This window comes from Balaenoptera physalus (genome assembly GCF_965194825.1).
Source record: "Balaenoptera physalus genome assembly, chromosome: 19".
NCBI classification, from domain to species: domain Eukaryota; kingdom Metazoa; phylum Chordata; class Mammalia; order Artiodactyla; family Balaenopteridae; genus Balaenoptera; species Balaenoptera physalus.
In genome coordinates this window covers 11,960,964-11,974,322 of record NC_138900.1, presented here as the reverse complement: position 1 = coordinate 11,974,322, position 13,359 = coordinate 11,960,964, and the positions used below count along the sequence as shown (strand labels likewise).

Sequence of the window (13,359 nt, the reverse complement as noted above, 5' to 3'; positions counted from 1 at the left end):
TGGTTAATGCAGTTTGACAAGGCTTTAGCGCTACCGTCTGTCCTACCCCAGGGGTTTGTGTCCGCTGGGAATTGCGGTCAGTTACAGACCGAGTGGACGAGACTTCCTTCAGGCTTCAGAAAGGACAGGACAATTAGTGTGATCACAGGATCTGATTAAAGTGAAGTCTAGAGACTCCATTTCCCATCATTCCACAAGGCAGGAGGGGCGGAGGGTGATTTCATTCTAGTTCCAAGTACTTCCGGGACACACACACACACACACACACACACACACACACACACACACACACACACACACACACACACACACACACACACACACACACACACACACACACACACACACACACACACACACACACACACACACACACACACACACGAACTCTGTTTCCCAGCGCGCTTTGGGGCTACTGTCCTTCCGGGTATGAATCGATAAGTGGGGCGATATAATGCGTGCACAAAACCCAAGGCTACTCCTAGCAGCCGGCTTCCTTCTTTTGGGCCTTTCAGGATCCTGTGATTTAGGAAGCGTGAGGATGCAAAAAGCTTAATGGGGGTTCAAGAAAAATTCTATTTTCATTTCTTTCAAACTTCGGCTCAGCCTGCTGGTGCAACCTACATTGCTAGAAAAAGCTAGACAGTATCCGAAGACTGTATTGTCCTGATAAACCACCGGAAACTTTGTTTCCGAAATCGTTTGCGGGGAGGGTTTTCCTTCCGGATTTGTGGAAACTTGGAACTTGGAGTGTTTGTACTCCATTTTCCAGCAGCCCCTGATAGACTTCGGCTCTTTCTTGGGACCTGGCGGCGGGGCAGGAGGCGTTGAAACTTTCTTCAGTCTCCCCTAGGCGACTACTGTCTTTCACCTGTCGCTCACGCTCTCCCGAAGGTACCTATTAGACTACACTTCCCGGCAAGCCTCTGCAGTCTCGCTTCACAAACGGTCGGAATCCGGTCTGGACTATTCCCCAGCATGCTTCAGGATAATGGTAGATCCCTCCCCTTCAGTCAGTGGGAAGGCTGCCTTGAACTCCATTTCCCAGAAGACACAAGGGCTCGCTGTAGCAACTGCTCCGAAGCCTCGGTGTTGACTACATTTTCCAGCGGGGACTGCGGCCTAGCGAACGAGGGAGGAGGAATGCTATTCCATTTCCTAGCCTATCTCCGGAACTGCAGTATCCACTTGGGGTTTAGGGATCACATGGGACTCCATTTCCCGGCGTGCTTTGGGAGTAGCTTCACACCTGCAATGCGGTGAGGGCGTGGCGATGACTCCATTTCCCGGCTTGCCTCACGGCCCGATTGCGGCGGTTCCGCGGGTTCCGACTCAATTTCCCAGAGTGCACCTGGCGCTGGTCGGCATACAGCCAATATACTAAGTGAGCGACTGGACTCCGTTTCCCGGATTGCATCAGGTCTACACAGCTCATTGATGGAGTACTACATTTCTGAGCCACACCTAGGGACGCGCGGTTGCCGCAATGGAGTGAGTGTGCGACTCTGATCCTACTTCCGAAAGTGCTTCAGGGTCCGCTGTGGGCACAGTCGGCCAACTTATTGCCCAGGACTGTGTTTCCCGAGGTGCAGAGCGACCTATCATCCCCGCGGTCCACTCTGAGGTCTTTGCGGACTCCATTTCCCGGCGTGCCGCGCGACTCTCTGTGAGGGCCGACAGCGGCGACGGCGGCGCGCAGGGTCGGCGGACTGCATCTCCCGGCGTGCCCCGCGGCGGGCGCTGGGCCGGAGCCGGAGCCGGAGCCCGAGCGGCGCGGCCTGGAAGAGGCCGGAGCCCGGGGGAGGCGGCGGCAGCGGCAGCGGCGGGGGCAACCCGGGCAGCCCGAGCCCCGCGACCTGGGCCTGCGCTCGGCGCCATGAGCGGTGGCGCGCCTTCAGGGGGCGGCCCTGGGGGCTCGGGCCGGGCGCGGACCAGCTCATTCGCGGAGCCAGGCGGCGGCGGCGGCGGCGGCGGTGGCGGCCCCGGCGGTTCGGCTTCTGGCCCAGGCGGCAGTGGCGGCGGGAAGACGTCAGTCGGAGCCATGGGCGGGGGCGTGGGGGCCTCGAGCTCCGGGGGTGGCCCCAGCGGCAGCGGCGGAGGAGGCAGCGGCGGCCCCGGCGCGGGCACCAGCTTCCCGCCGCCCGGAGTGAAGCTGGGCCGTGAGTACTAGCGTCGCCCGTGGCGGGTGGAGATCGGATTCCTGAAGTCACTTAGACGTCGATCAGGTTTTTCTTTATGCTTAGAGAGGAGCTCGAGGTCACTGTGCCTCCCCAAACTGGGATCTGAGCTCTCCCCCATCCCAGAGAAAGGGATTTGGGGGGGTTACCATCACTTGGAGTTTAGAATTAGATTTAGTAATTCTCTAAGAGACAGGGGTCACAGGTTCCTGTTCTTCCAGTACCGAAGTCTTGGGTCCGAGAGCCTTCAAAACAGGGATCCGATGTTGCCATCCATTCGAGAACAGGATCAGGGGTCATTGTCGCTTGCAAATGGGGCTCAAGGGTTATTGTTTCCCAAGAGAACAAGAATAAGATCATCATCATCCAGAAGGAGGGATCTGAATGTGCTTCCCTTCAGAGCATGGGGATTTGGAGTGAATATCACTTAGAAGCAGGGATTTGCGTTTGCTGTGTCCCCAAAGAACAGGGCCAGGGCTTTCCAAACCTGGTACATAGTCACCTTCCGTTTTAAAAGAATAGGCCTACTATCATTACCTGTCCGTAATATGTAGAATTGTGCCCCCAATGGTAGAAATTAATGATTGCTGCTTCTTGAGGATAGACTGGAAGTCAGCATACTTTTCAGACCAAGTCCATAGTCAGTATTATTCAAAAAAGATGGGTCAGTGGGTCTCCTTTCACAGAAATGGAATGAGGGCAGGGGAGGGTCCCAGTTCCACCCCATAGAATAGAGATGTGAAGTTATACCTATCTCATTATTCTGAGGAATGATGTCACTGGCTCTGGAAAAATAGCTATATAGGATCATCTCCCTCCAAAAGATGGTGTCACTGGCCCCTCAGAATGGATCTGATTCATCATTGATCCCTTTTCTTTGGGGAACCTTTCATCAGTTACCCAAAGAAGAGGGATCACTATCCCCCAAGAATGCTGCCAAATTTTGTTGCCATTTACAGAATGGAATTGGGAATTATAGCTTTCCTTTAAAGCACTGAGGCTGGGATAGCTCCCTGATGATAGAGATCAGGTTCACCATTCTCACTATTAAGTGCTTGTTCATTAGAGACCAGTTACACACAGGATGGGGTCTGGGGCTCTGGACCTCACAGATGAGGTCAGGCCAGTGCTTTTTTCTAGCTCCAGAGTATTTGGGTAAGAGCTAATTGTCCCCCCAACGTGAGAGTTAGGGCACTAGCACTCATTACTGGAGGAGTCATTCATTTCTGTCACCAGAAACCAGTGGTGAAGTTACCAGTTCCACTTAGGGAGGACTTAAGAGATCACTATACCCTGAGCTGTGAGAAAGGTTAGTGCTTTTCTAAAGTAGAATTACCTCAGGGTTACCGCTCTCAAGCAGAAGAGGTTAGGTCAGGCTTTCCCCAGTGAGGAGGGACCAGAAGGCAGTTAGCTCATAGTGGATGGATTCAACATCTGGCAGTGTTGGTGCCGCCTCAAATCAGGAGGGACCAGTGATTTGCTGCTTACTAGAAGTGGAAATTAGGGGTCACCAACCCTTGAACAGCAAGAGGTTTTATGTGTCAGTATCCTCTCCTATGGGAGGAGTCAGGATTTGGGGTTCCATGAAGGGTAGAGGGGAAAGGGCACTGGGAGGCATCCAGTAGCCATCTTTGAAGATTGGGGAAGGGACAAAGAACCCCCCAGTGAGCTTCCTGTAGTGACTCCCCTCCCTCTCACAGCCCCAGGATGGGGTGGTGGCCAGAGGGGAAAGGTCAGTAGATCTTGTGTTCCCTTTGCTCCCCAGGTGACAGTGGGAAGGTGACCACAGTGGTAGCCACTCTAGGCCAAGGCCCAGAGCGCTCCCAGGAGGTGGCTTACACAGACATCAAAGTGATTGGCAGTGGCTCATTTGGGGTCGTGTACCAGGCACGGCTGGCAGACACGAGGGAATTGGTGGCCATCAAGAAGGTTCTCCAGGACAAGAGGTTCAAGGTAGCTTGGGGGGAACGGGGACAAGGAGGTTTGACTGCACATGACTGGTGAGAGAACTCCAGCAAGAGTGCTGGGCTTGGGCTTCCACGGGAGATCTGAGCATGGGCCAGAGGAGAAGGGAGCAAGTTGTGTGGAAGATGGGAATGTGGATTCCAGGAGAGCCCAGAGCTGACTTTTATTGGGCTTTTGCTGTAAGTGCTTTATAGGTGAGTTTAACTCGTGGAAAGATTGTCTGAGAGTAGGTACTGTTGTTATTCCCATTCTAAGTAAGCGGAAACTGGAAACTGAGACTCAGATGAGAGAATTGCCCAAGGTCAAGACTAGAATCTGATTCCCAAGCCCTTCACCTTAACCACTAAGTTACTCCCCTGCCCAGAGGAGAAAGGAAGCTGGTGGGGCTAATGAGTATATTTGCGAAGGTCAAGCTCTGCCCCAAGGGTTTGACAGGCGCAGGGAGACATCCTGCCTGTGCTGCACATGCCTTGGTTTGGGGCTCTGTCCCGTCTGAGGAAGGGACAGGGTCTGAGACCCTTTCCTCATTCATACAGAGGTGCCCTGTGAGCTAATAGAGGCCCTTTGGATCCTAGGCTACTCTGGATGTAGGAGAACTGAGCCTAGGCTGAAGGGAACCAGGTCAGAGCCTAGGTCCTGGGCAGTGAGGACTCTCAGGGGAGCTCCAGGGTGCTGCTCAGAATTTGATGATAGTTGAGTCCCAGGAGTGAGAGGGATCTGAGGATAGGGAGCTCTGAGGCCCTGAGGGGAACAGAGAATAGAGAAGAATGCTGAGACTGGGTCTCCTGGGAAGAGGTTGAGGCTGGATTCCCCTGGGAAGATGAGGATTGGAAGCCTGGAGTCTGGGACTCTGGAACCAAGCCGGGGTCCAAGGGCTCAGATGCCTCTAGTGAAAGCAGTGGGGAGGAGTGGGGACCAGGGTGAACTGGATGGCCACTTCCTGTCTGTCGTTGCTTGCGCCAGGCAGGGAGGTGGGCCTCATGTGGCCACGTCATCTGATTTTTCAAGAGAAGCTGGAAAACTTAGATTATATGTGAAGGCATTTGATTTGTAAATCTCAGCAAAAAAATCAAATATCTTTAAAAAGTAGGCTGCAGAAAGCACATAGAAGTGGTCTGAGTTTAGCCCACAGCTTGTGTGAGAGGGGAGTGGGCTGGGGGTGAGGAATTAGGGGCTGCGCCATGGGGCCTTGGAGCTGGGACACAGGGAGTAGCTGCTTGGCTCTGTTGGCAGGAGTGGGGGAGTAGAGCTGTGGTGAGGGGTGCTAGGGAGGGGAGGCAGGGAGAGCTGGTGGTTTTCTGAGGCTGCCTTCTTTTGCCCCCAAGAACCGAGAGCTGCAGATTATGCGTAAGCTGGACCACTGCAATATCGTGAGGCTGAGATACTTTTTCTACTCCAGTGGGGAGAAGGTGAGACCTCAGTGTGTGGAGGAGTCCTCCACTTTGACTCCACCCGTTTGCCTGCCTGCCTTCCTCGTGACTGCTGGTCTCTTCCCCCGTTATTCCTCACAGACCCTCCCTCCCCCCCTTCCTTGCTCTTTTCTCACAATGCCCCACACCTCTCCTTTGCTCTCTGCAGAAGGACGAGCTTTATCTAAATCTGGTGCTGGAATATGTGCCCGAGACGGTGTACCGGGTGGCCCGCCATTTTACCAAGGCCAAGTTGACCATCCCTATCATCTATGTCAAGGTAGGCAGGCAGGCAGGCTGCTGGGGCCCAGGCCCACAAAGCCAGGAGCTCCGGACAGACACTGCTGCCTCTGTGGTTTCCCTCATCTCCAAGTTTTTCGTTGGTCTCTGGAGGCCTCACGTTCCCTGCCCTTGTCCCTATACCCCCAGAGATGGAGTGCGCCAAAGGCAGGGCAGCCCAACCCAAGGCCTGACTCAATCAGGGAGGCAGGCTGACCAGGCTGGGGAGGCCGCTTGGGTCCATACTGGGAGCCCACTGGTACCGGTTAGTGTTGGTGGAGTTAGCTCAGAATCGAGGTGGGGACCTAGAATGCAGAGGGGAGACGATGAGGTCAGAGTCCTGGCCTTTGGAGCCTTGGCAGAGGGGTGATGGGAAGGAGGCAGGGTTGCGGGAAGGTTAGTGTTCACAGAGCCAAGAACGCATGAGTCTTCATTCATCACCTGTGCAGGCTTATTCCCCAGTGCTTGGTGCTGTGCCGTGTATGTTACTATCCGTAGGGAGGTGTTTGAACGAATGGATGAGTGAATGGGCCTAGGGATGCTGTGGAGAACAAGGCTGGAGCAGCCAGCTGCATTGGGAGGCGGAGGTTGGGTGCGAGTTTGTTGGAGGTTGCATGGGGCCCCGTTTTTCCTCCCGCTGGCTTTAAGTACCCCAGGCCTAGGTGAGCCCTGGGGCTCTATCAGTGGTGGGAGCTGTGGGACCTCGCTTCCTGGGAGGCAGTGGTGTGGTTTGTTGAATGCGTCCTGTGGCTGCCTGTGTTCCGGGGCCAGCACTGAGCAGTTCTAGAGGCCCAGTTGACTGAGACCCAGGTCTTGCTCCTGAAGAGCTCTCAGTTTAACAGGGTAGACAAGTGTCATCACAGAGAACTATAAAACTACTAGCAACTGCCATACTGGAAGGAGCACAGGGGATTCTGGAAACAGGAGGTCCTGCCTGCTTTGGGAGTGAGAAGGATCAAGGAAGTATTTTGGGAGGAGACCAGGCACAGGGCAAGAAAGTGGCATCTCTGGCCGAGGGCACTGGTAACAGAGGAGGAGGGGGCCCAGGAAGCATCCCTGAGCAGATATTATGTGCCAGGCACTGGTCTAGGCCCTGGGGGATGCAGCAGTGATGGAACCACAAAGATCTCTGCTCTTTTGGCACTTACATCCTAGTCAGTAGGGAAGAGGGTGGCAGGAAAATCCAGCTGGAGAGGGGCTGGCTCGTGGGTGGTTTTGACTGGTGGGCAAAGGAGGCTGAGCCTTTCCTATAGCCAGTGGTTTTGGTGAGGCTCCCCAGCCTGTTTTAAAAGAAGGCCTTCCTGATGTATCTGTCTTATTCATCAGGCTTCTGCTGAAGTGTGTGCTTGAAGCAATGGTTTCCAAAGTATGGACCAGCACCAGCACTAGGGGGCTTGTTGCAAATGCCTCATCTTGAACTACTGAATCAGAAACTCTGAGCGTGGGGCCCAGCAGTCCGCAGTCCCTGTTTTAACAAGGCCGCCAAGTGATTCTGGTGCTCACTAAAGTTCGAGAACCAAGGGGCAGCGAACTGTTTTCAAGTCAGGGAGAGTGGGTGGAAGGGCTCTTCAGGCCAAGATGGTGGAGCAGGGGTGTGCTCTGCGGGGAGAGCTGGGCTGGAGTTCTGCTGTCCCCTGCCTGCCCCAGGTGTACATGTACCAGCTCTTCCGGAGCTTGGCCTACATCCACTCCCAGGGTGTGTGTCACCGCGACATCAAGCCCCAGAACCTGCTGGTGGACCCCGACACTGCTGTCCTCAAGCTCTGCGATTTTGGCAGGTGGGCCTCACCCGGGGTGTGCTGGGTGGCTGAAGGGGCGAGGAGGGATCCCGAGCCTTGGCTTGTGTTGACTCCTGCCTACCCATATCTTCCCACAGTGCAAAGCAGCTGGTCCGAGGAGAGCCCAATGTCTCCTACATCTGTTCTCGCTACTACCGGGCCCCAGAACTGATCTTCGGAGCCACTGATTACACCTCATCCATCGGTCAGATTTGAGGGAGGGTGGGGGTGGGAATAGCAGTCATGGCAGTTTTTGAGTTCTTCCTGTGTGTCTGCCAGGCTCGGTGATAAAAGCTTAACATCTGTTCTCTTAGCCAGTCCTCAGATTTAGGAAGGTGATGCTGTCATATGTGCATTTTACAGTTGAGCAGTCTGAAGCTTAGAGTGGTGAGGCCACCTGCCCGCAGTCACACTGCTGGGACTGGGCAGGGCTGGGCTTTGAAAGCTGACCTGACTCCAGAGTCCATACCAGCTCTGGAACCTCCCAGTCAGTCCTCTCTTCTCAGGCAGGGGGAGGGGCTGACGGTGACCTTGGGGGAATCGGGAGGTAAGGCTTTGCCATCATGAGGGTGTGACCTGCTCACAGGGCCTCCATGTCCTTTCCTGTTGCTGGGGATGACAGCGCCAACTTCCAGGCATTAGGAGAGGGTGTGAAAGTGTTTGGAAGAGAACAGTCATCAGTAGTGTGAGGAAACTTCATGGTCCCTAGATGTGAACTTGTGCTGTGGCGGTCAAGGTTCAGACCAGGGAGGGGTGACTACCGGCCTATACCTATTCCCAAGGGCAGGATAGAGGCCAGAAGTGAGTAAGGCAGCCCACTTAATGCTTTACCTTCCTGAGGCCCAAAGAACACAGGTACCTGTTCTTGGCCTGTTGATCTGTCCTCTGAAGCTAGAGGCAGAGAAAAGGCTTATTGGGGTCACAAAGTGGAGAGAGGCAATGGAAACATCTAGGTTGGAGAGTACAGTGCAGTCAGGTAGACTTGGAGGTTCAAAGTCAGGCTCCTATGTTCCTAAGCTGTGTGTGACCTTGAGCAAGGCACTTCCTCTTTGAGCCGAGAAAATGGGGCTCCCTGGCATCTCTCAGGATGACCATGAGGATAGGAATGTATGCCAGGGGATGGGCATGGTAGTTCTGACCCTGCCCCATTCCTCTTCAGATGTGTGGTCAGCTGGCTGCGTACTGGCCGAGCTCCTCCTGGGCCAGCCCATCTTCCCTGGGGACAGTGGGGTAGACCAGCTGGTGGAGATCATCAAGGTGAGGGCAGGGCCAGGGTGGGCAGGGATTGGGCTAAGCGCTAAGGGCCTTGGCTCAGACCCCTCCCTTTCCCTACAGGTGCTGGGAACACCAACCCGGGAACAGATTCGAGAGATGAACCCCAACTACACGGAGTTCAAGTTCCCCCAGATTAAAGCTCACCCCTGGACAAAGGTGGGGCAGGGCTAGGGGCTCAGGCAGCATGTCTGAGGTCCCCATTGGAGGCCAACCGGTCTGGGGACCTGGCTAGAGTCATGGCTCAGTGGTGGGTCAGTAACTTTCATCACATTTCAAAGTTTATGGAATCTCCCATACTCTAAAAGTTGAGGACACACAGTAAATACAAGAGTCCTGTTTTTCTGGTGGGGAAACACGCTCACAGCAGGGCCCACACAGTCATGGGACCTGAGCGGGTTGCTCATCTGATACAAACTGACCTCCCCTCAGAGGCCGGGCCTCAGTTGCCTCATGTGGAAAGTGGGCTTGTGGGAGGTGGGCAGGAGTATACCAGGGCCCAGGGCGTCTCACCCTTGTCACCTCTGCCCCCTCCACCCCCCAAGGTGTTCAAATCCCGAACGCCACCTGAGGCCATCGCGCTCTGCTCTAGCCTGCTGGAGTACACACCGTCCTCGAGGCTCTCCCCGCTGGAAGCCTGTGCCCACAGCTTCTTTGATGAACTGCGATGTCCTGGAACCCAGCTCCCCAACAACCGCCCGCTTCCCCCCCTCTTCAATTTCAGTCCTGGCGGTGAGGGCACAGCCTGGGATCTGGGTTGTTGGAGGGGCAGCCAAAGATTGTGAAGAGCCTGGTGTTGAAGACAGGAGTGGGGAGCTGAGGGTGGGCTGCAAGGCAGTCCTGGGGCTCAGGAAATGCCCCTGATTCCGGGAGACCCAAACCGACTTCATCTGCACTCTGCAATCTCCTGTGTTAGGCTCTTGCCAGTTTTTCATTTAAAGTGTTCAGTGGCTACGTGTGTCCCCAGGCAACTGGCCTTGCTCAGAGCTGGGTCCCTATTTGGTGCCCCTTTCTATCCCCAACTGGGTCTCCAGGTGCCCTGTCCCCTGACTAGGCATGTCCATTCCTGTCTCTAGAACTCACCATCCAACCATCTCTCAATGCCATTCTCATCCCTCCTCACTTGAGGTCCCCGGCGGGCACTGCCTCCCTCACCCCATCCTCACAAGGTAAGTTGGGGACCATCTTCTGAGCATTAAAGCTGCATTTCTCAGCCCGGGGTGGGGACGGGTCTGTTCTCTGTTCTCACAACCCCTGCGTTTCCTGCAAAATAGTTGACATTCTGACAGAAAGCATATTTTACATGTGAATGGCCACCTTTGTGAGGCATTATTGCCTGTATCTGTTTAAATGCAAACTGGAAAACCAAAGACATAAGTTTAGCCTGCACAAACAAACAAAAAGTTAAATTTGTTGCTCACATTAAAAAACTGGGGCCATTTTATGTACAAATCCAGATTTCCTGTTTCTCTTGGGGAAGAAAATAAGACTGGGCAGCAGTGGGCCTGCCTCTGCTCAGGGCAGTATTACCAGCTGGAGCTGAGTTCCAGCTGCCCCCTGTTCTGTGGGGCCTGGCTTTCTGGTGAGTCACTCAATGACCAACCTGGCCCTTTGGCATTTGAGTTTGCAACCCTAGACCTAAAGTGACAGCTTTCCATTTCTAATGTAGCATCTCACACCAGCTTCCTGCTCTTGGGGGTGGGGGTGGGGGGCTAAAAGGCAAAGGCTAACTGTCTGCTCCTTCCTTCCCCCTCAGCTTTAAGTGAGGCTCAGACCGGCCCGGACTGGCAGTCGACCGATGCCACAGCTCCCCTCACTAACTCTTCCTGAGGGCGCCACCAACTGCCCTTCCATCTGGGAGCCCCTGGTGGGGCTGGGAAGGGGGGCCATAGCCTGTCAAGCTCCTGCCCTGACCGGGCCCCTAGACTAGAGGGCAGAGGTAAATGAGTCCCTATCCCCACCTCCAGTCCCTCCCTCACCAGCCTCACCCCTGTGGTGGGCTTTTTAAGAGGATTTTAACTGGTTGTGGGGAGGGAAGAGAAGGAAGGACCGGGGATTGGGGGGAGGGGGCGGGCGGCATGAGGACCTCCTACCCCCTCAGCTCCCTCCCCTCCCCCCAGGTCTCCACCTCCTCCAACCCCCCTCCCCTCCTGTATCCCTTGTAAATAGAACCAGACCAGCCCTTCTCCTCCTCTTCCCTTCCCTGGCCCCCGGGTGTAAATAGATTGTTATAATTTTTTTCTTAAAGAAAATGTCGATTCGCACCGTCCAACCTGGCCCTTTCCCCTCCAACAGCTGTGTCCCCCCCTCCTGTTCTCTGCCCCTAAGGCCTCCTCCCTCCTCTCCCCATCCTGGAGGGCAGGGGCAGTGGGGGAGCTCCTGATGTCTTAGTTTTCACAGTAAGGTTTGCCTGTGTACAGACCTCCGTTCAATAAATTATTGGCATGAAAACCTGCTTGCTGTCTGGACACCTGTTTTCACAGAGGTGAGGGAGGTGCCTGGGGGGCTGTCCTGGGACAGGAGTGGGCTGCATCTCAGGCAGGGGAACGGTGGGATGAACCCAGGCTGGCCCTGGCTCAGGCGCCCAAGCTTCCTGTGCTCCAGCCCTCCTCTGCACATGTGATGAGCTAGCTCTGGCTTATCCGCTGCAGCACAAATCATCTGCTTCCACTGAAGGAGGGAAGCACTGTCATTCCCCGGTGACTGGTGAGAGAACTGGCCATCAGATAGGTCAAGGCCACAGAGTACAGGTGGCAAAGTCAAGGTTTGAACAGAGGGCTCCCTATCTCATAGCCTGAGCTACCTGCTACTTCAGGGGGACACAGGATGATGGGGGGGGTGGGTCACTCAGGCCAAGACAACCTTGGTATAGACTCTTAGTGGGCATGGATGGGGGCAGAGGAGCTGCCCAAACCCTAGCAGTTCCCCAAGCCTTCATTTCCGCCTTAAACAGGGCCCCACCTGGCCCACCTCTTTAGGGATGCTGAGAAGTGACAACCCTGGGAAGGCTGTCGCAGAGAGTGTGGCTTTTTCCCTTGCTTTGAAAACATGCTGGGGCCAGGTGGTGGGGCCATGGGCAGAGGAAAATGGCATCTCCTCCACATGGTGCCAATGGTAGGCGAGGGCAGGAGGCCCTAGAAGTAAAAGGGAGCCTGGACAGGAGCAACTGACATGTCCTCCACTGGACTCCATTTGTGAAGAAAAAGGGAGGAGAGTTTTGAACCTATCCCAGAGGGTGTTCAGGGACTGTTCCTGTAGCATCTGGGCTCCGCTGTCTGCTTAGGCGAGCCCCAGGGGCGTCTGTATACCGCCCAGAGCAATCCCTGGCTCTCCCTGCTCAACACCATCCAGATGTCACCTTGTTTGTAGGATGAACACACAGAGCAAGTGGACTGGGTAAGGGAAGGAGGGCTGGTCTGGACAAGGGGCTAACCTCGGGCTCCTGGGGACCCCTTCCGGCTGCTCACACCCAGTGGGCTATGAGGTCACTGAGGGTGTCCAACACCCTCCTCCCACCCCCATGGCCTCTGCCCAGGTCTGGCCCCATCCTCTAATTCCTGGACCATCTCCAGTTTCCCCTGCCCCACCCTGATGCCAGGGAGCCCTAACCCCACCTAGGACCCTCACCCCATCCCATCCCCCACAGTGCCCCAACTTCTTAGCCTGGTTTTCAAGGCCTTCCCAGGTCTAGGCTTCCCTCCTTCCCTGCCTTGCCGCCCCTCCTCTGCCCAGCCTCCCTCCCAGACAGCTCAGCCGCAGCCATGTCCTGCTGCACCTGTCTGAATACCCTGGTCTGCAGAGGCCTGAGACAAGCCTTCCCGATGGACCTGCCATAAATCATCTACTTTCATTTGGAGAGGGAAGGATTGTCAGCCCAGGTAACCTTTGAAAAGGTTGGGGATTCCTTCCTGTTCCCAAGACTTTTTATCTTTTGAGGCCCCTTAAACTCCAATTGCTCTGTGACAACGGCTCACTTTTCCTCCAGTTACCATGACTCCTCCTCTGAGCCCCCGCCCCTGCAGCTGTTTCAGGTCACAATCAGTCCACAGCTGTATCAGTTACAGATATGGGCTAAAAGGTCTTGGCCAATGCCTCTGCCCAGCTATGAGATCTTGGGCGAGTCTCTGTCCCTGTTTTCTCACTTGGGATAATACTGAGATCACCTCACAGGCCTGCTGAGATCATTATACATGTATAGTGCTAACCGCAGTGCCTGCCATGGCCGGGCAGTCAAATGTTTGCTGTTATTGGTCGTCCGTCAATAACTGGACAACCTCCAAGTATACCAAGAACTCACCCTCCTTGCGGTGCTGCCTGCCTGGAATATTTTCTTCGTCTTCCACTAGCAGATTTCTACTTTTTCTTCAAAGATTAACTCCTCTAGGAAGCCTCTGACTCCTGATCTACCATGGAGGTTTGTTCCCTGCTCTGGGATCCTACTGTCCCTGCACATCCCCGCTGCAACCCTGAGGGTCCTGG

At 55.0% G+C, this 13,359-nt stretch overlaps 1 protein-coding gene across 2 annotated transcripts; it reads left to right on the top strand.

Annotated features, from left to right (window-relative positions):
- Positions 1 to 1,372: 1,372 nt before the first annotated feature.
- On the top strand, positions 1,373 to 11,335 carry GSK3A (glycogen synthase kinase 3 alpha). 2 transcript variants are annotated; one of them, XM_082438777.1, is made up of 12 exons: positions 1,373 to 2,159; positions 3,943 to 4,130; positions 5,468 to 5,551; positions 5,721 to 5,831; positions 7,478 to 7,608; positions 7,707 to 7,813; positions 8,768 to 8,865; positions 8,944 to 9,039; positions 9,426 to 9,612; positions 9,957 to 10,049; positions 10,338 to 10,462; positions 10,637 to 11,335. In XM_082438777.1, exons 1-11 carry the CDS (start codon positions 1,877 to 1,879, stop codon positions 10,421 to 10,423), a joined length of 1,464 nt encoding a protein of 487 aa, XP_082294903.1. In that variant the 5' UTR covers positions 1,373 to 1,876; the 3' UTR covers positions 10,424 to 10,462; positions 10,637 to 11,335. The 2 variants fall into 2 exon arrangements, with proteins under 2 accessions (XP_082294903.1, XP_082294904.1); XM_082438778.1 differs by lacking the exon at positions 10,338 to 10,462 and having other exon boundaries at positions 1,379 to 2,159.
- Positions 11,336 to 13,359: the final 2,024 nt, after the last annotated feature.

Bases quoted from the DNA above. Each gene is read 5' to 3' on its own strand.
- GSK3A (XM_082438777.1), top strand. From the start codon at position 1,877: ATGAGCGGTGGCGCGCCTTCAGGGGGCGGCCCTGGGGGCTCGGGCCGG. The intron at 8,866-8,943 runs GTGAGGGCAGGG...CTTTCCCTACAG, and splicing joins AGCTGGTGGAGATCATCAAG to GTGCTGGGAACACCAACCCG. The intron at 10,050-10,337 runs GTAAGTTGGGGA...GTACAAATCCAG, and splicing joins CCTCACCCCATCCTCACAAG to ATTTCCTGTTTCTCTTGGGG.